At 33.9% G+C, this 27514-nt stretch overlaps 1 protein-coding gene across 4 annotated transcripts in view; it reads left to right on the top strand.

The window, feature by feature from the left end:
• The first annotated feature begins 251 nt into the window (after positions 1 to 251).
• Stam (signal transducing adaptor molecule) overlaps positions 252 to 27514 on the top strand; it is a 67800-nt gene continuing 40537 nt past the window's right edge. For 2 of the 4 annotated variants that reach the window (XM_047521377.1, XM_047521378.1), the window contains exons 1-2: positions 252 to 457; positions 16713 to 16797. In XM_047521377.1, coding sequence (XP_047377333.1) covers positions 418 to 457; positions 16713 to 16797 — 125 coding nt within the window. In that variant the 5' untranslated portion in view covers positions 252 to 417. Of the gene's footprint in view, positions 458 to 16712; positions 16798 to 25344; positions 25474 to 27514 lie in introns of those variants that run through there. The other 2 variants (XM_047521379.1, XM_047521380.1) reach the window with 2 other exon arrangements.

The following is a 27514-nucleotide window of genomic DNA, read 5'->3' as shown; positions in this document are numbered from 1 at the left end:
TCATTAGTGGGCTTCGGCGCGCCTGGAGGACCCTGTCCTCCGGAAACTCCTAGCCAAGGGAAAACTTAGAAAATAAAGCCACCAATCATACTTTCAAAAGTCTATAGTAAAAAAAGGAGGCAGCCAAAGGGGACTCCTTCTGGTGGACCTGTGCTTGCGGGGAATGTTTTGGGTAGGCAGCGCCGAGGTCGCCTAGATTCCCGACATGCTCCGCGCGGGGGCTTGCCCAGCTTCTTTGCTGTTGCCGCCGCCGCTGCTGCCGCGGTTGCTGGGGGTGGATGAGAGGAGGAGCTGTCGTGGACACTGTAGAATCAGTCGCTCGCTGTTTTTGCAGGAGGAGTCTTCCTTCCCACGTCTAACCCTGACTCCCGTGCTGTCTAGGGGGAGTCTCTGCGGACACTTCGGTAGGCAGTGGAGATGCCTCTCTTTGCCACCAATCCCTTCGACCAGGATGTTGGTAAGTGTTTTTTACTGCTCCCTGTCCATTTCCCACCGGACTAGGAGCCCACTCTGCCTGCGTCCATTCTGGACCCCAGGGCCATGACCAAGCTCTTCCCCTTTCCTGAAGCTCCTTTTGAGAAATGGAAGAAGGTTAGGGCTTGGCGCATACAGTTTGAAAGAAGTGGGACTCAGAACCTCCGAAATGGGCCTTGAGGTAGGACCGTGGATTTCGAAGGAACTGCTGAAGGGGTTGGTGTAAAAGGCCTCTGAGGAGCAGCTGGTGTAGCATCTGGTGCTGGAAGAACTCAGACTAAGGCATATCTCGACTAGGATAGGGCTGTAAGCCCTATAGCAGCAGTGTTCCCCTGCTTAAATGTTAAGTATCTGAAACTACGAGCGTGTTTTAGGTAAGGATCCTCAGGATTTAAAAATCTCTTTCCTAACTTAGGGCACTGGAGGAGAAAGCTCTGGTTAAGGGTAGACCAAAAAATGTTGGGAAATATGAAGATGAAATACTTGGCCACAACTGAATTGAGGACCCGAGTCTTTTGGAATGCTTTTTTTAGATTGGGTCTCTGCGCTGTAAAAAGTGTGGGAAAAGACTTTTAATCTGGGAAGGCATGTATAATGTTAAATTTGTTTTGTTTCCTGAACCTTGGTATTAGTTGTCTATCATACCAATTCAACAAGTAAGTTTTTTTTTTTTTTTTTTCTTTTCTTTTTTCCTTTTTCTGGTCTAAAGGTAATCGTAACAGGATTTGAATTTCTGGGAAGAGAATTTTGGGGTTAGTTGGGTGCACGTAGGAACTAACTACCTTGGCACACACGTGTGAAGTGAAAGCAAGCCAAATACCATATCCAAAACCTGTAAGACAGAATTTAAGTTACTATAGTAAAGAAATAGGAGGACAACCTTATAGAGTTACTTTATACATCTTTGTATATTTTAATTATGAAAAGCGAGTTTTGAATTTTAATCTTTTGAACTCTTCCCTTAAAACATGTCTCTCACTGATGCTTGGAAATTTGAGTTAAGACTAGAAAAGAATTCAGTCCTATCTCTGCCTGTACCTAGTTCACAGTGAAATAATAAAGTTAAGTTGAGTTCCAGTGTCCTCATTTTTAAAATGGTGAAAACACATTTCTGTTCTGTTATTAAATGAAACAGTATGTGTGGAGGGCCTACCACAGTGTAAGCAATTTTATATGACATATTGTATCAATCTCTAGAACAAATGCTTAAAATAAAACAGTACTTGGTTCTCCTGTTTCCAGCACCTTTATCTGGTTTTAATGGTTTCATATGCTCTAACTACCAAATAACCAATCACCATTCTATCCCACTAACGTTGTTTGTTTTTGTGGTGGTGTGGATTGAACTCGGGGCCTCATGCATGCTCCTACTGATGTTTTGAACATGTTTGCCTTGGACTCAAACAAATTTCTTAATGTCAAACCTGTTTCTTGCACCTGCACCACCCAGTTGAAACACAGGTTCCTTCTTGCCATTATGCTTTTGTTTTCTATTATTTCTTCTGTCTTTCTGTATATCTTCCTGTTATAGGCCAATTCAGAATCCAGCTTGTTATGCCTGAATTATTTCCTGATAATTACAGCCTAGGGTTTCTCAGTAGCAACATATAGATAGTTTGGACTAAATAAATGTCTTTATGAAAGTCTATACAATTCATTTGTTGTCTTTACTCATGAGATGCCAGTGGCATTCCACTAGCAGTCATGTTTTAAAAAGTCTTCAAGTATAATTAAATGCCCCCTGAGTTGTCAGAATAGTTCCTAATTGAGAACATCTGCTGTGGTCTATTGTAGTTTCCACCTTTTTCCAAACTCCTGCAAATTACTTAGCATTTTTTTCTTTTACCAAATTACTTAGCATTATTAGAGGTATTTATATCCTGTATTTTGCTCCTTAATTATTTTGGTGGTGCTAAATAGTAGGTGTTTAATGTTTACTGAGTTGAGAATGTTTCAGTTCTCACAAGACTTCTAGACAGTAAGCTTCTGAACGTAGACACATTGTATTATTCCAGAAAATCTTACTTTTAAAAAGTTGGCTAGATTTGATGTTTAGATCAATTCTCTTCTCATAATCCATGTATTGAAATATTGTGAAAGATTTATCTAAGATAACCTATCAGAAATATCAAGTTAATAATGCTTGGACAGAGTCCAATAGTGTTCCCTGTTTAGTTTTTTTATTAGTAGCATATAGAATATAGTAGTAGAATGCTTTTAACAGTACTACTTCTCACCTGTCCCTCAGTGAGTATTTTGGCTATATTAAAGTACTCATTTGACATTATTGTTAATCACTTAACATTTATATGCATTTGCACTTCAAATTGACTTCAGTTTTATTCACACACTAAAACTGTCAATCAGATATAGATATAATATAGCATTTCTTATATTGAAGCAAAATACTGGCGATGACTTTTTCCTTGAAGAAGCTCCTAAACATGTTAATAAAATATGAATTCTTTAGGGCTGGGATTTTTGTTTAATTTGTTCACTACTGTATCCCAACCATGTAGACCAGCGTCCAGTGCTAATAAACATTCATTATACATTTACTGAATAAATGAAACTCAGTCTGGACATTACATTTCTTCTTAATACAACTCTTAAATTGCAAAGATAACTCATTCCATCAAGTTTTCATTTCAAAGTCACTACTGACTTTCATCTTGTCAAATTCAGTGGTCTGTTCCTTGTCCATTCCTTTGGTGATCCCTTAAGTATTTCTCATAGATATACTTTATTCATGGTTTTCCAAAACACCAAACTTTCTCATTTTCTGCTTAGCTCCTTTTTAACCTTTTTTTTTTTTTTCTTCTCTTTTCTCACTGTCAAATGTTGACTGCTCCGAGGCTCAATTCTAAAGTCTCTTTTCCTTTCACATTTTTTTTTAATCTTGATATCTTAGGGAACACCCTAACTTAGTATTAAGGTTTCCGGCTCTGTGGAGCATCACTGTTTGAATTCAAATCTCAGGTTTGTTGGTTGTCAACAATGTGACTTTGGGCTAGTTGGTTAGATATTCTGTTCTTTTTTTTTTTTTTTTTTTTCTTGTCTTTAATGTGGGATATAGGGATAGTAATAATTCTTTTATTTAGAGGGTTGTTTAGAGAGTTAAGTTAGTATTTGTAAAACCAGTAGAAAAGTTCTATGCTTTTTATTTATAAAGTAAGTTTAAAATAAAAACTAATCTCTTAACTTTAAATAACGTGTGTATTCATAGTACTTAAATTTTTGTACTTAGTCTCAGCCTGAATTCCAGACTTAGATACCCATCTACTCAGCCTCTCCACTTGGATTCTATTGGGGTCTAAAAATAAACATCAAAAATTTTAATTCATTTCTTTCTCCATACCCTCTCATTCTTTCAATTGCCCATCTTAGTAGAGGGTACCCTTATTATTTCCTGCTATTCCGTTTTAATGTCTAGGGTTTATCATTGATTCTTTTTCCTTCACACTCCACATCCATTCTATCACTAAGATCGTTTGACTGTACTTAAGAAATATGTCCAGAATCTCATTACTTCTTCCCACCTCAGCATTGTTATCACATCATCATAATCTCTTTCAGACTATAGCAAGAGCTTTCTGGTAGTCTTTGTTACCACATTTGCCCCCTACAATCAGTTCTCATTTACAAAGGCCAGTGTGATCTTTACTAAATGTTAGATAATGTCACTTACCTACTTAAAACCCTCCAGTAGCTACCCATACCACTTAAAGGGAAATGCAAGTTCTTTATGCTGGTCCACAGTCTGACCCCTTTCTGGGTCTCTGTTGTGATTATGATCTCCAGATTCTTTATCATGCCAAGCTTCTTGAATCTGAACACTACAAGTTCATTTCTGTCCCTGTAGCTGTCTATCTTAGGCCATATTCTTTGCCCCTCCGTATTTTGAGGTCTTGATGTTCATTTCATCATTCGGGACTTTGCTTAAAAGTTACTTTCTATGGCTGGGGTTGTAGCTCACTGGTAGAGTGCTTGCCTTGCATTTATGAAGCCCTGGATTCGATTCTCAGTACTGCATATAAATAAATAAAATGAAGGTCTATCGACAACTAAAATAATATTTTTTGAAAAGTCACTTTCTAAAAGAGGCTTTCCCTAGTTATCTTCTTTAAAAAAAATCTATCTTTACGCCCTTACTGCTTCTTTGCTTCATTTTTCTTTATAGCACTTAACTACTTGATGTTAAATTAATTGCTTGTTTCTTGTATGGAATGTAAACTCCATGAGGATGAGAACTCTTCATTTTTATCCCTAGTACCTTAGAGACAATGCCTGTTACATAGTGAGCACTGAATTTATCCAGTAATTATTAACATTTTTCTAGATTGTCAATATTTTATTTCTTTTTGGGCTGTTGTTATCACCTAAAACTATATCTGTCAAAAAACCAAACTTGTCTTTCCCAGTCTGGTTCTTCATTCATTCTTTGGTAATTTCATGTTCTAGTTGTCTTGGCCTAAAGCCCAAGAGGCATCTTTGAATCATTCCTGTCTCTGCTAATTCATCGTGTCTTTGTTTTCATAATAGGGCATTTGCATTCCTAGTCATACTACTAGGGACCAGTTCACATCCTACAGACTTGGAAATATGTTTAATCCATTTTGCCTGGTCTAATCAGTGTCATAAACCACAGCCAGATACTTTTTCTCCTGAAGTGTGATTGGATGAAAACACCTTTGCTCTGGACTTGAATTGCACCTGTAAATGGGCATAATTTGTAGTTGAACAGGTATAGGTACTTGAGTTCACTTTCCACTTTTGTAAATGGAGATGAAATAGATCTAACTCATGGAGTTATTTGTAAATATGCTTGACTTTCTGACTCTTTACTGGAGTCAGAATTCAGCATGGTCAAAACTATATTGAAACTTTTTTCTCACTAATTCTTTTCCTTTGTTTTTTTTGCGGTGCTGGGGATTGAACCCAGGGCCTTGTGCTTGACAGTCAAGTATTCTAAGAACTGAGCTTTATCCCCAGCTCTCTTTTCCTCTGTTTTGATGACTCATACATCAGTTGTTTACTTTGTCACATAGGTCAAGAGCCTGGGAGTTCTTTTTTGTTGTTGTTGTTTTTGGGTACCAGGTATTGAACTCAGGGGCCCTAGACCACTGAGCCACATCCCTGGCCCTATTTTGTATTTTATTTAGAGACAGAGTCTCACTGAGTTGCTTAGTAGCTCATTTTCACTGAGGCTGGTTTGGAACTCATGATCCTCCTGCCTCAGCCTCCTTAGCCACTGGGATTACAGGTGTGTGCCATTGCACCTGGCCTGGGAGTCCTTCTTCACTTCTATTGTTATAATTCTCTACATTCCAAAAAACAAATGTATTTTATCTACTATGTTCCAGGCAAAATGAATATGCCCCTCAGGAATTCCAGTGTTGCTATAGTCTGTGTCCTTTTTCTTCCTAATAGTACTTGAATCATTCTTCTATTCGTGCAACTGCTGAGGCAGGTTTATATCACTGCTCTCTTAGATTACTACAGTAGTCTCTAACTGTATTCTGCCTCTAGTCTGTCCCCATTTTCCAAGTTATTGATAGTGATATTTTAAAAAACATAAACTTAGTTGTATGGTTCCTCTGAGTGAAATATTTCATCAAATGTAGAATCTTAAAGGCAAGTTGAACTTCTTGACATATAAGACCTCTTAACTTTTGGCTTCTTTATAACTCTTTAGTCTCACCTTCCATTTCTTTTCAGGTTTAGATTCTCTTGCCTTACATTTTCTTCTCTTCATTTGTTCTAATTAGGACGTCAAGATGTTTTCCCCTCCCCGTGTGTTTTTTTCTCCTTTTGGGTGCTAGGCATTGAATCCACAGCCTCATGCACCGTAAGTACAGACTTTTCCCCTGAACCACAACCCATTGTCCATTGGCAGTTTTGGAAAGAGTCATCTTTCCAGCATTTATTCCCACCCCAAATGTTGACAGTCATAAATTTTGAGAGAATCAGAATATCTGCTTATCAGAAAAAAGTTCTCCAATTCATTGAGAAGACTATTGAAATTTAGTTGAGGTTCTCCTGTAGGATTTTCTGAGTACTACTGAGCAAATTTCTTTATTTCCTCTTTTTGAGTATGACCATAAAGATTTGAGGATAAAATTCACCATAATAAAGCTTTGACTTTTTTAGAGGCAAGTTTGTGTTATTTTTGTTTCTTCCCTTTTCCCCAAATCCTGTTTTTGTCTTAGAAAATAAGAGTTTTAACTTCATCTGCTCTTCACAAAACCATACTGAACTGCTAATAGTTTATATTCTTCTGATTTTAAAAATATTTGTTCTTACTAGGAGAGATGTGTTAATGATTTTGTTGAGGCAACATCAATAACTGATATGAAAATTTAGAGTTTTGAAATGAGTGCATTTCTTATTTGTGTATACAAGGTTGAATCAGGTGCTGATTCTGTTTATGTGTAGGAAAGTAAAGAAGGTAGTTCGTGGGTATTCAGTATATCTGGCAATGACTGTGCTACACATTCCTGGATATACTCATTAATTTAGGAATTATAAGATCATAATTATGAACATAATTTATATTTGATCAAATATAGGCCTATCATTTTTGGTTAACTGTTCACTTTGTAATAAGTTTCATTTTAATGCAGTTAGCTATTATATTTAAATAAGATGGTAAGTTTTACAATTTAAATGTGTTTTTCTTTAATTCACTTTGGTATTTTTAAAATGAAGCTTGCTTGACTTGGCTACTAGTCAGAAAGAATGATGGGTTAATTATTAATATGCACTACCAGATCAAAGTAATAACTGATTTTCCTTTTCTAGGATGAAGTAAATGTTAGATTGAGGAGGGATACTGTTCAGTATGACTCTATCTTCTTGGACTTCAAAAAGGTTGAAGACCTTAAGGGCAGGGCTATGGGACATAGAAGCTTTGTGTTTTGTACTGTCTTACCATTTGTTTAGCTCTTAGGCTGAAGGCCTGGATTTTCAAAGAATTACTCAAAGTAGAACTTGCTGTTATTTTCAAGAGATGTGTAATATATTATGGATGCTTGAACAATTACAGGTAAATTTAAGACAGTTCTCTTAGCTTACTCTCTGGCCACAACAAAACTGAATAGCATTTTAAGGGCTGGGGAGATAGCTCAGTTGGTAGAGTGTTTGCCTTGCAAGCACAAGGCCCTGGGTTCAATCCCCAGCACTGCAAAAAAAAAAAAAAAAAATTGAGTAGCATTTTAATATATGCATCCTAAATAACCCACTTAGTTACCTGGACAGAAATATTTTCTCATTATGTTTTCTCCTTTTTCCTTTTACAAATTGGTTTTATATATTGGCAGTAGATTGATTTTTTGTTGTTGTTGTTCAAAAAACCCAGATCTTATTGGATTTTTTCTTGTTCAAAACTCTTCCCTGGTTCTCTGATGTTTTCTGAATCAAAATAAATAAATACTCTTAGTGTGGTTCTATCTGATTAATCCAACTTTTAACAAAGTAGTCTATTTCAGCTAACAGATATTCTTAATTTTACTTTTTTCTGTTTTTATAACTTTGCTCTTTTCTTTATTCACTTATATAGAAAGAAAACAATTCATTACTTTGTTCTCCTAGTTTCTAAATATATTCAAAAGCCTTTCCTAATTCTTTTGTTTCTTTTCCCACAAGTTTTCTACCTTTTTTTCAGCTTGATTTGGGCTTTCTGTGACACCTTTTCTATCTTATGTTTAAGCTTCTGAGTTTCCTATTATTTTAAGATTTGTAAGCTATTTCAGATAAGACCTGGCATAATCTAGAAGCTCATGTTTTATTGAATATGTATTCAAGTTTTGTAATTTTGTGCATTTAAGTGCCTTACCAATGTAGGAGTGGATTAAGGGGAACAATCCCTTTTCTATCAAAGAGGATCGTGACCTACACTTCTGAAACAAAAGATAAGTTTATCAGAGTAAAGCTTAACAAATTAATTTGATCAGTCTTACCTGACGTGGTAGCCTTTAGAATAAAAACCCAAAGACCCAGGGTGAACTGTAATTTTTATGCTTAGGTTTGATGAAGCGTGGACAGCCATATGGTTGGACAAAAAGAGGAGGAACTAATGGTAATAGATAGTGTGGGGTAACTCCCAAATGCTTATCTGTTCAGATTCTTCTTGGTCCCTCAGTTGTAGTAGTTCTTCCTCCTGGGTACGAGGCAGGAATCTTCTGGAATGAAGTTCTTAATTTCTTTATGGCTAGCTCCTAGACAGAAAGTCAAGGGGAAATTAGCATAATAATTCTAGTTTTTATAGTTGTCTGTGGGGAAAAGGGCTTCTGGTTTCTATGACCTGCCTTTGAGAAGAAGAAATACTAGTATCTGTGGCTTATTTCAGGGAGGAATGAGGGATGAGAGACAAGAGAAACTGCTTATGAAACTTTTACCTTTAGCCCTAATGCCAAAATCACAGATGTTTTGGGCCTTTTTTTAAATTACACAAAGAATTCATTGTATATACTTAACTTGCTTTTGTTATCTTCCACATTAGAAGATGGTAGGATGATGCTATGGTTTGCGTGTATCTTTCAATGGTTAATGGACTTGAAGCTTGGTCTTCAGTATGATGATACTGAGAGGTGGTAGAACCTTTAAGAGGTAGGACCTAGTAGGAGCTAATTAGGTCATTGGACGCACCATCCTTGGAAGAGATGTAGTTCCCATTGGATCCTGGTTAATTCCTACAAGAGTATGTTGTCAGAAAAAGAATGACTGTGACCTCTGAATCCCTCTGGTTTCCTATTTTACTACCAAGATCTCTTCCATAGGTACTCTCACCATTGTGATGTTCTTAGCCACAAGACCCTTAGGGGCTCAACTGATGGGGCTGCTTGATCTTGAACTTTTGGCTACAAACTTGAGCTAAACCTTTTTAATAAATATAAAGAACCCAATCTTATAATTTTGTTATAGCAATAGATCAATGATAATATAGATAGCTAGGAATAGGTATCCTGTATACAAATACCCATACATTACCAATATCTCCATTGATTATCACTCACTTCCTCCTTACTAGATGCTTATTCCAGTCCTCCAGTGTTGTGATCAACTGGTAGGTGATGCTATAATCCTTGGGGATGTGACATAGATCAGGTATTAAAAGCCTGCAAAGAATTTGGACAGAATTGGCTATTTTCTATTTTCTGCTTTTGCACTCGCTATGACCTACCTGAAGCTCTCAGTAATAGGTCAAGTTTGGAAGTGAGTGTTCTTATGATCCAGGCAGCAGGGCATTGAGGAGAGGAGGGAAGCAGGATTTATATTATCACAGAATTAAGACCAACCATTACAAATATGAATCTTGTTATGGGTTACTCCATCTCAGGTTAAAAAGTGAGTCTGTTGGGACTGGTGGTTGTAACTCAGTGGTAGAGTGCTTGCCTAGCATGTGGAGGCACTGGGTTCGGTCCTCAGCACCACATAAAAATAAACAAATAAACAAATAAAATGTGTCCCTCTACAACTAAAAAAAAAAAATTCTAATGCTAAAAAAAATGAGTCTGTTATTGGTGGTTCAATCTCTCTGTTTTTTGATGAGTTGTAGTGCTCCAGTAAAGACTGGTGATTTTCTACACATCTGTAATCTTGAAAAATAATATTTTTATGAAGTTTTGCCTCCTGTGCATTGTTTCTCCTAAGTTGCTTTTTTCTGTTTTCTTCTTTTTCTTTTCCTTAATTTTTCATGTTAGAATATTTTCTCATTTGATTATTTTGCTTGTCTGCCCATGGTTAATACTTGAAAAGCACATTGGAAACCCTGATTGTGTGGTTAGGCCTTCTTGATTTTGAACTTCATTGGATATTTTGTGGGCTATTTACTATGGAATCTCTTCCCCTACCCTCAATGTTACATTTTTAGTATCTGTAAGTCTTTCCTCTTGGTATGAGCTAAAGCATTAAGAGAGTCTTCTAGTCTTTTCCTGGAAGATTAAACCAACTTTGCATAACTGTGATAAATCTCACTTGGTCTTGAAGTGAAGTTCTTTTTATACATTGTTGGATTCAATTTGCTAATATCTTGTTGAGATTTTTTTGCATTTATACTTATGAAAGATAATGGTCTCTAGTTTTCTTGTAATGTTTTCTGGTATGGGTATTACGATAACGTTGGCCTCACAGAATGAGTCAGGAGGTATTTATTCCCTCTGCTTTTATCTTTGATAAAAGATCGTAAAGAATTCCTTACCTGTTTGGTAGAATTCACTGGTAAAACCATTTTTCAGCGCTTTCTGTTTGGGAAGATTATAATTTTATTAAGTTTCTTTAATAGATAATAAAACTGTTCAGATATCAATTTAGGCAGATTGTGTCTTCAAATGGATTAGTCCATTTCATCTAGGTTATCACATTTGTGGGCATAGATTTGTTCATAATATGTCGTTGTTTATCTTTTATGCCCATGTCTTTTCCTTCATTTCTCATATTAATTTATGTCCCCCCCTTTTTTTGTTAGCCTGATTAGAGGTTTCTAATTGATAAAATAAACAAGTTTTTGACTGTATTTATTTTCTGTTTTGGTCTCCTGTTTTCAGCTTCATTGGTTATGTTCTCATGTTTATTTGTTTGTTTTCCCTTCTGTTACTTTGGATTTAATTTGCTCTTCTATTTTTCTAAAGTTGCAGCTTATATTATTGATTTTAGGTCTTTATTGTTTTCTAACATTATAGCATTGAATGCTGAAAAGTTTCTTCTATGCTTTCATTGCATCCTACAGATTTTGATAGATTGTGTTTTCATTTTCCTTTAGTTTTAAATATTTTGAAATTTCTTGAGACGTTTTGATTCATGTTATTTAGAAGTGTGTTGTTTATTTCTGTGTATTTTGGTATTTTCCAGCTATTTTTCTGTTATTGATTTTCTAATTTGACTCCTTTATGGTCTGTGAACAGACATTGTGTGATTTCTACTCTTCAATTTGTTTTGGGGTGTTTTATGATTCAGAATGTGGTCTATCTTGGTGAATATTGCATGTGAGCTTGAAAAGAATACAAATGCTGCTGCTACTGAATAGTCTATAGTTATCAATTATATCCTGTTGATTGATGTTGGTGTTGAGTTTAACTACATCCTTACTGATTTTTCTGCCTGCCTGATTTGTCCATTTCTCATGGAGGGGTATTGAAGTCTCCAGCAATAATAGTGGCTTGTCTGTTTCCTCTTACAGTTCTGTCAGTTTTTAACTGCACATATTTTGATGGTCTTATTAGGCATGTGTACATTAAGGTTTGTTGGTTTTTTCTGGAAAATTGCCCCTTATTATGTAGGGTTCCTCTTCGTCCTTGGTAACTTTGCTTGCTCTGAAGTCTTCTGTGTCTAAAAATAACATAACTACTTTCTACTTTTCACTTTTTGGTTTTCTTGTTTTTGTCTTAACTAGTATTAGCATAGTACACCCACTTCTTGGCTCACATGGGGTTATGTTCAGATAAACCCATTGTAAGTTGAAGTATAACAGCATACTGTAGTGATATGTGCATATTGATGTTCAGAACAGTGGATTGCAAAATAGTCAAGTTTTTAGACCAGTCTAGGTGTTGGTCAGCAGATGAGTAATGAAATAAAATGTAGTATATATACACAATGGAGTTTTATTCAGTCATAAAGAAGAATAAAATTATGCCATTTTCTGGTGAGTGGCTAGAACTGGAGAACAGGATGCTAAGTAATATGCCAAACTCCAAAAGTCAAGGGTCAGATGTTTTCTCTCATATGCAAAAGCCATAGAGAAAAAAAGAATAAAAAAGAATCTCATGAAAATGAAGAGAGACCAGTAGAATAGGAAGGGGATCAAGGTGGAGGTAAGAGGAGAGGGAAAGGGGACGTATTGGGGAATGAAATGGACCAAATTATGTTATGTGCATGTCACTAGAAAGCCCAATATTGAGTACAATTATAATGCACCAATAAAAACAAGGAAAAATGTACTTAATTCAGCTAAATTGCTGGACATTCTAGCTTAGAAGGAGAGTACATTGTTGAGTGTCAGTTGTTTACCAGTGACTGACTGGAGCTGATGCTTGCTGCCACTGCTTAGCATTATGAGAGAGAGTTGTATTACATGTTGCAAGCTCAGGAAAAGAAAAAGTTGAAGTGTGATTTGTACTAAATGTGACCAAAAGTTAAACTGTTTTTAATAAGGGACCATCTGTTTATCTTTCTCCATCTTTTATTTTTAATTGTCTTTACATGTGTCTTTATATCTAAAGTGGGTTTCTTGTAGATAAATATAGTATTGTTTTTTGATCTATTCTGACACTCTTGTTTGGTGTAGTATTTAGACCATTTAAAGTGACTATTAATATTGATGAGTTATTATTTACTGTATTTGTTATTTTTCTCTTTTGTTGTCCTTGTTCTGATTCTATTTTTGTTTTCCACACTTCTTTTTCCTTTTGTAGTTTCCTTCCTTCCTTCCTTCCTTCCTTCCTTCCTTCCTTCCTTCTTTCCTGGGGATTGAACCCAGGGGCACTTTAACCACTGAGCCACATCCCCAACCCTTTTTAAATATTTTATTTAGGGACAGGATCTTACAGAGTTACTTGGGGCCTCACTAAGTTTCTGAGGCTAACTTCGAACTCACAATCCTCCTGCCTCAGCCTCCGGAGCTGCTGGGATTACAGGTGTGCGCCACTGCGCCTGGTGCCTTTTGTGGTTTTTAATTGAGTATTTTATGATTGCACTTTTTCTCTTTCCTTTTTTTTTTTTCCAGCATAGTTATACTTCTATTTAGACTTTTTAATGGTTGCCCTGGAGTGTGCAGCGTACATTTACATCTAATCCAAGTTTACTTTCGGATAACATTGTACGACTTCATGGGTAGTGCAAGTGCCTTATAATTTAATACCACCGTTTTCTCTCTATCATCCTTTGTAACATTGCTGTCATTCATGTTACCTATGTATAATCACACATAAGAGATATATCTGCATATATATATTTACACACATGTACATAATGAATATGCTGCTATTTTGAATAAATTTATGTCGGAATAAGAAAAATTCTTTTACTTTCAGATATTTCATATGTTAAATCTCCAGTGCTATTTCTTTCTTTATGTAGATCCAAGTTTCTGACCTATACTATTTTCTATCGCTGCAAAAAAACCAAAAATTTACCTAGTAAGACAGGTGTTGGTAATTGATTACCTCAGTATTTGTTTGAGAAACTATTTCTCTTTCCTTTTAAAGAATAAATTTAGAGTACAGGATTCTAGTTTGGCAGTTATTTTCTCCAAACACTTTAAATCTTAATGTCACTCTTGCTTGCATGATTTCTGAGAAGTCAGATGTATTCTTCTCTTTGTTCTTCTGTTGTAAGGCATTTTTCCCCACAGGCCTTCTCAAGATTTTTTGTTGTTGTTGTTAATCTTTGATTTTTCTACACTTTGAATATGATATGCCCATGTATAGTTTTCTTGACATTTATTTTGCTTGGCGTTCCCAGAGCCCCCAGGGTCTTTTTGGTGTTTGATATTTGGGAGAAATCTGTTCTTTTTTCTCCTTCTGGTGTTTCTGTTATTCATGTTACACCTTGTGTACTTTTTTCACAGTTCTTGGATATTCTGTTCTCTCTCTCTTCAGTCTTTTTGGTTTTCAGTTTTCAGTTTCTATTGACAGACATATCCTCAAACTCAGGTTCTAGTCTACTAGAGAGTTCATCCAAGACAGTCTTTCTTTATATGATTTTTGATCAGTAGCATTTCTTTTTGATTCTTTCCTAGAATTTTTGTCTCTCTACTTGCATTATTTTTGCATGTTATCTACTTTTTTCATCAGAGCCCTTAGCATATTAACTATAGTTAATATATAGTTATAATATTAATGATATAATTAACTATATAATATATAGTTATAACTATAGTGTCAAAAATTCTCAGTCTGATAATTTTGATATCCTACCATATATCAGTATGATTTTCTATGCTCTATTTTCATGCCGTTTTTGCCTTTTAGTATGATATGTAAATTTTTTTGTTGGGGGTACCAGGGATTGAATTCGGGGGCACTCAACCACTGAGCCACATCCCCAACCCTATTTTTTGTATTTTATTGAGAAACAGAGTCTCACTGAGTTTCATAGCGCCTTGCTGAGTTGCTGAGTCTGACTTTGAACTCAGGATCCTCCTGCCTCAGCCTCCCTCCCTAGCCACTGGGATTATAACCATGTGCTGCAGAGCCCTGCAATAAGTAAATTTTTGGTGTATGGAAAATAGAAACTCACATCAGGTCTTTAGTGGCCCTTAAATAGGACTTACTTTTTTTGGGGGGGGGTGTGGGGGGGCTGCTGGGGATTGAACCCAGGACCTTGTGCTTACAAGGCAAGCACTCTACCAACTGAGCTATCTCCCCAGCCCTAAATGGGACCTATTGATTTGGTAGTAAGACGTGGTGGAGGAGAAATGTATTATAGTCCTATGATTAGGTCTGTCTTTTATTGACCCTGTGCATCTGGACTGTGAACTTTACAAATACTTCTCAGTATTCCCCCCACATAGTGGGCTGGAGTTGGTATTTCTCTCTCCTTAGTTAGAAGAGTAGAGGGAGCTGGATCTGGAAATCACTCTTACCTCAGTACCTTAATCTCTGGTAAAACTTTGTTTAGTTAGACCCTAGTAAAATAATTTGTTTTCAAGGCAGTCCTTATTAAGAAGAGCAGAGTTCTCTGTTTCAAAATGGTTCCTTTCTCCCTTTCTTGCCACTAGCGCAGGGAGATTTTTCTTATATATTCACTGTGAAACCCACTCTCATTCTTACAAAGGTGTGGGGATTCCCTTATGATTTGGTCCTGCTGGATTTTAAACTAACTCTTGCCCTCTGAACCTTCAGCAATTTGTCAGTTTGCATTTAGATTTTCCTTTCTGGCTTCGGTTCCTTTGGAGCTTATTTCTGCTTGTGCTAAGTTGTGATTCTCTGCATCTGCTTGTTTCTCTTAATTTTTGGGAGTCAGGGGTTTGTTCTGTAAGCTTCTTCCCAGAAAGATCTAAGAAGAGTTGTTAATTTTTCAGTTTATTCAGTGTTATACTTGTTAGGAGAGAGCAATGACTTCCAAGCCCCTACATGTTAGATTGGAAACCAGAAGTACTTCCTTTATTTTTTGTGTCCATGTCTTTACGATGCATAGTATCCACTAGTACAGAAAAGCTTTGCTTGACCTCTTGAAAACAAACCTCCACTTTTTTTTTTTTTTTTTTCCTACAGCTGGGGAGAGGTGCTTCTATTGGCCTTGTGTAAGGAAGAGAAAGTAGTGAACTAACTACATTTCAAGGAACTTTTATTAATTTTTCCTAATTTTAAGTACTTTTTCTTCACTTTCATTACCATTGTTTCTGCTAATCATTTTCCAGCCTTCTGAGAATTCAGTAGTATAATAGAGGCTAGTTTTTAAGGTTTTTTTTCTTATATGATTCTCCCTTTTGGGTCTTCTATATAGGTTACCATATGTATGTGTTTTGTAAAGTTTTTAGGATATAGTCACTATTAATTTTACCTCATGTTTCCCATGTCCTTATGTGTTTGTCTTTTTAAAACATTCTTTCACAATTAAGGAAGAAAGCTAAATTAGAAGATTGTGTTCAATATACCATACCTCTTGATGCTTTTAATATGTCAAGTGTTTAAGGAAAAATATTCGTAGTTTCATTTTTTTTCTTTCCTTCATTTACCTCCTTTTCCTTCCAAAAACAAAACGAAGCAAAAACAAATCAACTAACCTAGACAAATAAATTATGTGAAATGTTTTTTTTTTTTGGGGGGGGTGTGCTGGGGATAGAACCCAGGGCCTTGTGCTTGCAAGGCAAGCACTCTACCGATGAGCTATCTCTCCAGCCCCATGTGAAATGTTTTGATAGAGATCTGTGCCTAGCCCATGTCCCTTCAATGGCAAGTAAAGCTAAGAATTTTTTGATAATGAAAATAATGTTTCTTACTTTAGTCTTTCTGTTTGCAGATGGGATAGACCTGTATATTACTTGTTTTTATAAAGAAAAACCATGGCCTGTATTTTATTCTAAGTGTAAAGCAAATGTGAATAGGGAAAATTTGTGATAATAAATGTGCTCTTTCCCCATTTAAAGGTAAACACAAAACTCTTTCTAACCAGAGTGCTGGCACCTATTTGGGTTTTATGTTGATGCTTGATTATACTAGTTTGATGATTTGACTATGATTACATATTTTTAAAAGACATTTAAAATAGTGTTTTTGTAATTCCTTTTACAATGGCAGAGAAAGCAACCAGTGAGATGAATACTGCTGAGGACTGGGGCCTCATCTTGGATATTTGTGATAAGGTTGGCCAGTCTCGTACTGGGTAAGTGTTCAACACTTCAAAGAGTTTTTATTCATTCTTCTTTTTTATAAACATGAAGAAAAGGATTAGAAGGTAAGCCATATTAAAAGTTAGTTTAAAAAGAGAATGTTTTTACTAGAAAGATTTGAAAAATCATCCCATTAAGGATAAACCAGTTAGACTGACATGACTGGTAAGAAGTTGGGTTCAAATTCTGGTTGTAACTACTCAGTTATGCTACTTTGGATAATTAACTTGCCCTTCTGGGCCTGCTTTTTCTATTTTACCATGTAAAATTGAAAATAGTGTCTTCTTCATGGGTGGGATTCTTGTTGATTTGTGAGATTAGTTAATATATAAAGTGTTTCTAATAGTGGTTGTCCTGTAGTTAAGTGCATTCAAATCTTTCTGCTTTTGATTAAAATCATATTTCGTTACACTTTGTTGAGGATGGGTATGGACCAAGAACCATCTCTGTATATTTTAGAGATAAAAGTTTATCTACTATAAATATTCCAGTTGCAGAGTCCCTCCTCTCTTTTCATTCTGTTGGTTTTCATTTTATCTTTACTTTCGTATTTTTTATTCCGTAATTTTTAAAAAATAATTTGGTTAGTTATTTGAAATCAAAAGACAAATTCCCTTTCATTACTAGAAATATTCCATATTATCTTAGTTAAAAAAATAAATTCGTAGGTAGACTCCAGAGTGTATGCCTATAATCCCAGTGACTTGGGAGGATAAAGCAGGAAGATCACAAGTTCAAGGCCAGCCTGGAAAAACTTAGACTTTGTCTCAAAATAAAAAGACCTGGGGATGTGGCACTAAAGGTAGTGTACCCATGGGTTCAATCCCTGATGTCAAAAATGAATGAATGAATGCACCAACAAACAAGTGAATGAATTAGTTTGTAACCTATATGAAAATCCATATGATGTATAATAAATGTCAATTTGTTTTTCTTCTCAATAACCTTATTATGCCAGAAGTATTCAGTAGATATTCTTTTCTGTGTTTCGTTTCCTCGTATATTTGACATTTTTGGATTTGTAGGTGTAAAAAATATTCTTTTGTCCTTTTGCATTTTGTTTTTATCCAGTAATAATAGGTTTAGATACATGTTCATTTTTTAACTTTTTCAAATTTATTTTTAGTCCACCTGCTTTTTTTCTCACATTATTTTTTAATATTTGAGTTATACCATTTGGGGATTTTAATTGAGATTATACTAAATCTATGAGTTTACTCAGGAAATATTTTCAACTTTATTAAGTTACTTAATGAGGGATGGTCTGTTTGTTGTAATTCAGAGGATTTTCCCTTTCTCCTTTCTTCCCTTCTTTTCTTCTTTTTCTCCTCCCAGTTACTTATTCCTCTCTTAAGAGTTATTGGTGTCTAGCTTGGCACAGTGGTGCATACGTGTAATCCCAGTGGCTTGGGAGGCTTAGGTGGGAGTATCGTTGAGTTCAAAGCCAGCCTCAGCTAATGTGAAGTGCTAAGCAACTCAGTGAGACCCTGTCTCTAAATAAAATACAAAATAGGGCTGGGGATGTGGCTCAGTAGTTGGTGGCCCTGAGTTCAGTCCCTGGCACCCCCTAACCCCACCACCAAAAAAAAAGTTATTGGCATTTGAATTCTCATTAACTTAATTTTCAAACATTTATTTATTTGTTTATATAAGTGGGATATCTCTTTTATAGTTCTTGTTTAAAAAAAGGTTGTTTGAAAAGAACTAAGTAATTGAGATACCATTTTAATATTATTGATATTTTTTAAAAATGTCAGGCTCAAATTGCTCATGTATGTGATTTGTCTTTTAGATTACTGTTTTGTATATCTTTGTAGTTTCTTGTTGTACCTTAATATTCTTATATTAGGAAGTGGAAAACATAAGAGTCACATTATGACTTTCCTGGACTGTAGGCATTTTTGCTTTCAGAGGCTCCTTTCTCCATTAAAAAAAAGTTCGAATGAATCTGTATGAAAGAAAAATATATGTATGTTACATATTAAAGAATTTTCTTTGATGTGAAGGTTTATTTTTGTTCTTATTTTAAAATAATTTAAAACATTTTCGTGTGCTTCTAAAATTACTGTGAGCTCTAGACACTATGCCTACATGCCTAATAGTTAAACATTACAGAATTGGTTTATATATTCCTATGTCAGTTTAATAATACAAAATTTTAAAGATTCTTTTCAGCACTGTACTGTGGGATACTTATAGTCTTAATATATTACTTGTTTTAAATTTCCTTTTTGTGGTATATATAAAACAAACACACATATGATAGCTTACCTTTTCACTCTTCTGAAGTGAACAGTTTAGTGACATTAAGTACATTCACACTGTTGTGCCCATAAAAGAATAACTCTCCCCACCAACAGTCTTTCTTACCACTTGTAATTTTTAAATCATCTTGTAATTAGTGTATATGGAAGATTTAATGGAGATCTGACTTATTTAGGAAGCTGTATAGACATGTTTAGATATGGGTTGCTGATAGTAGCATTAGAATATTAAACAATATTATAGGTTGTCACTGAGATATTCTAGAGGCTCTTGTACTTTAGAGAAGACTGAGACAGGAAATTGTATTTTTCTAATTGTATTCAGTTAGGATAGTTTGAAGTAGAGGGAAGTTGTGGGTTGAAATACAGTTTATAAGGTGATTATATATGAAACAACAGTTGGATTTAAAAAATATTACTCTTGCCCTTTCGTATTATCCTGAAGTTTCACAAAATCATGAGATATATTTAAGAAGACAGATTCAGGAATGATAAAGGGATATAAGGGAAAGCATTTCTCTTTCAGTGATTTTTCTATTTTTTAATAAATAATGTGTAATGAGAAATATATAGTAGAATTATTTAAAGTCTAAAAAAATGAAGTAATTCATATTATTTAAAGCTTCCCCCCTCCTTTTTTTTTTTTTTTTTTTTTTGCCCTCTAACCCCAACCCCTATCCCTCTTTTGAAGCTCTCTTGGACTTTTGGTAGTTTGGAAGATATTTTCAGGTTTTAAGAGAGAGAGAGAAATAGCCATTGTTGTGAAATTTCATTTAAAGTATGTATCCTCCCTCCTTTTCTTTCTCTCTCTTTTTTTTTTTTTTTTTTTTTTTTTTTTTTTTTGTGCTGGTGTTGGGGATTGAACTCTGAGGCCTTGTATGTTCAAGGTAAGCACTTTACCACTGATCTACATCCAGCTCACTCCCATGTTTTGTTGTGTTTGAGACAGCATTTTACTCAGTTGCAGAGGGTGGTTTTGAACTTGGTGATCCTCCTGCCTTACCTTCCTGAGTTGCTGGGATTAGCAGTATGCACCATCATGCCTGGATAATGTATTCTTTTAAAAATAATTATATATTCACATGGCTCAAAAATGAAAACAATTTTAAGAAATGAAAATCAGCAAGTCTAATTCCTATGCCTGTTTCCTACTCCCACTTTCTAGAGGTAACCACTTTTATTTTTTGTATCTTAACATTGTTTCTTTATTCTAATGTGAATATATTTTCCCCATTGATTTAAAATAAGCATATTGTATACACATTTATTACTTAATTCCTTATTATATTCTGTCAGTATTAATAATGTATTTCTTTTAATGTCTGTTAGTATTGGACAAATTTAGAAATCATTTTCCAGTTTAACATCAGTTTTGGTTAGTGACATATAAGATTTTTTACATACTTCAAAAATTATTAAATTATTTAATAATTTTTCATCATGTCAGTCTCAGGAAACTGAGTAGATGTAATCCTTATTTGCTTCATATAGGTTATAGCTTCTTAAGCTTGAAATATTTGATTGTGCTGAACTGAAAACTTAAAAAACATTCTGAAAAAAATTTCAGACTCCTTAGGATATTCACATGATTTTTAGTGTGCAGTTCCAGTGTATGAGTAAGTAGTGAAGAATGCCAATTAGGTCATATGATGAATTGAACAGTCTCTGTTTGTTTAGAATCAAGAGAACCTTCAGAATGATAGTAGCAGTTTTCTTTAACAAGTCTTCACATAATAAATAGCTTTTCTCTGTTAGTTTTGATTGGTTTATGATCTCATATTAAAAATGGAAGTGTGGGGGTAGTTATTGATTATCCATAATAATAATAAGTTGAGATTAAAGTTATATAATTGACCTCTTCATTAAGTTTTTCTATTTTATATGTTAACTGTTTTTACTTAGCATTAGCCAAAGATAGTTGACAAAAGGTGGAAAATGTAACTCTTATTTGCCTAGTGGATATGTTTAGGTAGTAAATGTTAGATTTATTCACTCAGAATTACAAGGATAAAATCATAGTTATTACTGATATTTTGTGAAAATTATAAATGCAAGTCTTTGGGAAGAGATTTGTTAAAAAAAAAAAAAAAAATTTTTTTTGGGCTCTGTATTGTTTTGTCCAGGATTAAATTGTGACTATTTCTGACCTTCAACTGGAAACTAATGAAATATTTTCTGATTTTTGTAAGGAAAACATAATCTCTAATCATCTTAGAGTTTCAAGTGTGACATCAGGTAGAGAAACAGACCTTTCCATTTGTGGGGGGGGGGTTAATTTTTAGGCTATAATCATATTCTTGATCTTACATGTCTTAATTTTCTAAAGTCTTCTAAATGCTCTTTTAAGAGTAATGAATAGTGTCTGACATTTGTTGACCACTTATTATTTGTCATGTACCATTTAAGTGACCCTGTACACATTTAATCATCACAGGCACTGTATAGAGTATTTTAGGTTTTCTCATTTTACAGGTGCAAAACCTGATTCATATTTAGAACACTTTAATGTCATTTAAACTATGGGAAAGGTCCTAACAAAAGTAAAATTAAAGAATTGTAAGGCATGATCTTGATTTCCATCTTTCATTCTTTTTTTTTTTTTAACGTAACAGAATTTCTTTAATTGGTTTCATTCTCTATCAACTGGTTTTTCTTTTTCTTTTTTTTTTTAAAAACACTTATTGAATACTGAATGTGTATCATATTTTGGGTATATAGTGGTGAATAAAGCAGGCATAACCTTTGCCATCAACTATGCTAATAGCATCTTGGTAGAAAACAGAAATAAATAGATAAGTAGTTAAGAAGCGACATGCTATAATGGAGAGCACAACGAGAGACCTACTTAGATTTTTCAGGGAAGGGCTAATGTGAAGGCTAATTATTATTAAATTAATAGTATTTGTGCTATGATTGTAAAGTTGAAAAGACTCAAGAGCTGAAAACAGTGCATCCTAGGCAGAGACAATAACAGGTATGTAAATGCTGCCAGATAGGAAAACTTGGTCCTTTCTAAGAACTTGAAAGATACAGAGTAGCTGAAGCAGAATCCTGTGTATAGAATTAGATTATATTGGGATAATACAATATCATCCCAATGACCTTTCACACTGGCTTCTTTGACTTAGTAACATGCATTTAAGGTTTTTCCATGCCTTTTCATGGTTTAATAGTTTCTTTTCTATCACTGAATAATATTTTATTTTATATATGCACTATAGTTTATATACTCATTCACCTGCAGGGCATCTTGGTTGCTTTCAATTTTGATGATTATATCATTTATGTTCAGTTTTTTTGTGGTGATACAGGTTTTCAGCCCAACTGGGTTAATTCTTAGAAATATGATTGCAGATTACAGGTTTTGTTTAGTTTTATCAGAAACCACAAACCTGTCTCCAAGTTGTTGCATGGTTTCCTTTTTTACATTGAAGTCTTTAATATGTTTGGAATTCATTCTGCCAGGCAGTATGAGGTATGGTTCTAACTTTTTTCTTTTCCTTTTGTCTACCCAGATATCCCAACATCATCTACTTATAGTTCTATCTTAATTTCTTTCTAACTTGAAATATTACTTTCATATATTATATTCATGTATATATTTGGGTCTATTTTTGGATTTATTTGTTCCATTGATATGTGATTATTCATGTGCCTGTTACCTTATGGTTTTCATTATTAAAGCTTTATAATATATCTTAATATTACATAGGATTAATCCTTTTTTTTTCCCCTAGAGGTTTTCCAAGCATTCTTGCCCATCCCTACTGTGCCAGATAAACCTTAAAATTGGCTTGACTTTCTTTTATATTGGCTTAGTTTTAAATTAACATATTTATGTCTTCGATGTCAAATCTGCCTGAGAACATAGCATTTTTTTTCTTTGGGTCCTTTAGTACTATTTAAAAATTTTTTTCTAAGTCTTATACATTTTTTTATAAATTTTTATGAGATATTTTGTCTTTTTTGCTATTTAAATGAGGTTTTCTTTCACTGGTTGCTTGTTGGGAACTTACTTTCTTATTTTTAAGTTTTTAAATGTTTTTATTAGTACATTATAGTTATAAATAATAGTGGGGTTCATTTTGACACAATCATACAAGTATGGGAATTTTCTTCAAGTTAGGTTATATAATTACATCTGCATATCTGAAACAGAATGTTCCATTGTAAGGGGAAAATTGAAATGATGATTCAGCAGAGAACGGGGTAATAGAAGGAGCCAAGTAGGGGATGGAATCTGATTTTTCTATCTTTACTTTCCTAGACAATGATTTTTCTTTTTTATTTTACTTTTAAAAACACTTTTTATTTTGTAGAATGAGACCTATAAAATCCTAGTGGACTGTAAGAGATTATTTTACATATAAGAAAGCTAAAACCCTTAGATTTTAATATGAGTTATTGCTGTTAAGCAGAGGCAAAATTAGAAATCAGGTTTCTTTACTCTCAATTTTATGTTTTTTTTCCCACTTTACTATTCTGTATTCTTATGTACCTGTTTGTTATTTGTTAAGATCATTAATGAATACATACAAAGGTTATATTCAAGTTTTTACTGGTTCCTCTCTCTCCCGTGCATATGGTATTGTATTTTTCTTGGCTGGAATTTACCTTAGTGTTGTATTGTCTGGGAAACTCAGTATCATTTTATTGAATAGAAGTATATGGTAACTGTTACTGCCCTTTCATTAATCCACTGTATTTAGTTCAGTAAGTAGAAGTTTTAAATTACCTGCTTTTCTAATGAAGCCTCTTGGAACTTCATGAACTTGTTTTTAAATATTTAAGTAACATTATAGTATATATTTATTTATATTCATTTTCCATTTTTATTTCATAAGAAATCTACTTTATAAACTCACAGTAGAAAATAATTTGATATTTATACTGTTTCACCCCTGTTTCATGTGTTGTGTAGATTGTGTTTTATGTGATGTGTATTATAAATCAGGCTGGCGTTTCAGCATGTTCTTAAGAATTATATTATTATTCGTTTTCTGTTTTTTTTCACTTTTTATATTAGAACTCTCATACAGTTTGTATGACAAACTTTTTAAAAACATCCTCTAAGTTAGGCTCTCTTAAGTAATCAAGGAGGGTTTATATTATCTGTTAATTTCCAAATGTGTTTGGTTCATTCAGCAAAGCTTTGAGTTTCCATCTCTTTTAGTTACTATGTATCTCCTAAGTACTGGCACACTCAGACCTATGAAAGTTATGTGTGTACATAAAACCCCAGTATAGATATTCATGTGTCCTTAAATGGTAAGCCATAGTAAACCATTTTTGTAGCATGTAAGATGAAAATGGGAAGTTTAAATCACTCAATTAATTTTGAAATCTACGGTTATAAAAGTAATGATAAAGAATGAGACATTTGTGTATCCTAGAAGTAACATCATTAAGAATTTCTAAAGTTCCTGTCACAATTCTGGAAGTATTGTATTAACATACTGATAAAGGAAATACTAGAAGCATACTCTCTTATAACCTCCCCCCACACCTCTACAAAACATTTTTCATTTTTTCCTCCCCCTCCCTTTTACATTTTTAACGGATGAGGTCTGTCAGGCTCCAAATCTTTTTTCTACTTTATCAACAGTGCTACTTCTGTCTAGCAGTGGTTCTGAGTCAGGGTGGTATTGCTTGATTAAGGATGTTTTTGAATGTTGCATGACAGGGGGTTGCTACTGATTAGGCAGGGACCAGGGATGCAACAAGCCATAGAGTCTTAAACTACAAAGAATTTTTCTGAATACCAATTAGTGTTGCTATATAGAATCATACTGCTAGTGTCTTTGTACTTTTTCAGACTTATTTATTAGACAATTGGAGGTTAACCATGATAACATCCATTAATAGTACTTTATATTATGATTACTAATTTATTTTTAGCATTTTCTTCTTATACTTACAATACTTTCAGGAAAATGTACTATTCTTTCATTAGACTCCGAGGGAGACAATGAAAAGGTGATATTTTCATTTTAAAAAACTGATCCAAAATTATTGATGGATTTTGTAATAGATGCAGGAATTTTTAATTTTAATTTTTAATTTTGAAATTTTTCTTTTCAGTGGTAATAATTTCCTTAGGACTATAAAACCCCTCTGGTCAGAGTTTAATCTATGATTTTTCTGATACTAAAATACTTTTCAAATGAGTGTTGAAATGGGACATTGAAATATAGGTCTTGTCAAAAGTTTTAGAAGCATAAGATGTCATAAATCTTGACTTTTTCTTTTTTTTTTTTTTTTTAATTTGTACTGAAGGTTGAACACAGAGTGCTTTACCACTGAGCTGTAGTCCAAGTACTTCGTATTTTGATAACAGATCTTACTAAATGAGCTTCAAAATTTGCCATCCTCCTGCCTCAGTCTCTGCAGTTGCTGGGATTACAGGTACACACCAGTGTTCCTGGCAAATCTTGACTTCTTTATCCAACAGTAACACTAAATATTCTTGGTTTCCTCCTAGATTTTAATGGAATTACCTTTTCAAATAATATATTTGGTGACTGAAGCTTAATGTTGAGCTATAGATCTCTCATAGCAGCAACATACTTATAAGTAGACAGACATTTATAAAGAGTGTAGTGATGTTGGAAATTTACTCTGGGTCATTAAGAGAGATTAGAAATTTCATTATTCTTGAAGACAAAATTGCATGAGTGCAGAATTACTTTTACTTTTCCTAGATTGCTGACTGTAGAATTGAACTGCATTATATGCACGTTTAACTTACTGAATTTAACTGTATTTTTGCAACCCTTCAATTTTTTTTCTAAAAACGTAGGCCTGCCAATTCACTTAATGAGTTTGTGTATGCTATCACACAATAAATTACCTCTTGTCTTATAGAGTAAATACCTTGCTGCATTGACTATGATTCTTGCTCAGAGAAGGTACATTCTACATAGGTCGAACATCTCCAATCAAAGATCCAAAGTGATAACAATCTAAAATTTTTTGAGCATCATGTTGGCACTCAAAATTTCAGATTTTGGAACATTTTAAATTTCAGATATTTGGATTAGGAATGCTCAACAAGTAAACTTTATGTAAATATTCCAAAATCCATAAACTAAAATCTTCACATTTCTGGTTTTAAGTCTAGATAGAGGGATACTCCAACCTATATAACATAAACTTTATAAAAGCAAGCCAGCTTTTCATTTGGTGCTCAAAGGCAGTTTTGACTGTACCCTAACTTTGGAAACTAACCCCAGGCAATATTGCTCTTCCTTGACATTGTGTAACAGTTATTTGTGTTATGATCATGTATCAAATGGTAAGAGAAACATCGGTGTTTAGGGTGGTAAACTGGGAGAGATGAGAGATAATTTCTTTTCCTGATCCTTATCTTTTATTTTTCCCATGTTAGAATAAGGAAAGAGAGGGAAAACATTGTTTTCACTTAGAACAGAAGTCAGTGGATAATTTGCTGAAGTTGTTAAGAAATATAACTTTGTAAGAAATATAAGTTTGTTAAGAAATATAAAATGCTAGTTATAAAACTGTGAAAAATATTGGTTTTTATATTTAGCATAATTTTTATTTATGTATTTTTTTAGCATAGACCATATTGGAGGCACTATTCCAGGCAGCATGTTTTCAGAATGAAAGCATTTTTAATCACTGGAGAGCAACAGTACAGTTCTTAATTTCATTCTCTCAGATTTGTTATACGCCACATCCTTAACAAAACTTGGTATCCTCCTCCTTTTAAAACAATAACCATTTGGGTGTGAACTAGTTTTTCAGTTAGATTTTGATTTGGTGTGGTAGTTGGTCATTTGTATATCTTCTTAGGAGAAAGGTCTGTTGAAGTCTTTGGCCCATTTTTAAGTTAGGTTTTGAGATGCAGGAGTTTTAAAAATATATTATGGTGTTATTAGTCCCTATCATTTATGGTTTACAAATATTTTCTCCCAGGATTGACTTTTTTGATTATTGATGATATTCCTCGATGCACAAATGTTTTTAATGTTGATAAAGTTTAGTTTATGTATCCTTTTTTGTGTGTGAAGAATTGATGTTGATTCTTTAAACTTTTGGTAGAATTCACCGTAAAACCATTTAGTCTGGGAATTTTCTCTGTGGGAAGTTAGTTTTTTTTCGTTTGTATTCAGTCTTTTTACTTGTTACACAGGTTTATTCAGATTTTCCCTTGCTTTTTGAGTCAGTTTCACTAGTCTGTAGGCATTTGTTCATTTTATTTAGTATAACCAAGTTGTTGACATAAAATTGTTAAGCAATTTTTAAAAAATCCTTTTTCTTTCATCAATATTGGAAGTAATTAATTTTTAATATTAATAATTTGAGTATTTTTTAGCCAATCTAACTAAAGATTTGTCCATTTTGTTGATCTTTTATAAAAACAACTTTTGGTTTTATTGATTTTTCTTTGTTGTTTTGTTTATTTCATTTTCTCTTTTTTAAT

This window comes from Sciurus carolinensis, chromosome 12 (assembly GCF_902686445.1).
Source record: "Sciurus carolinensis chromosome 12, mSciCar1.2, whole genome shotgun sequence".
Lineage (NCBI taxonomy): Eukaryota > Metazoa > Chordata > Mammalia > Rodentia > Sciuridae > Sciurus > Sciurus carolinensis.
This window is presented reverse-complemented; position numbering and strand designations above follow the sequence as displayed.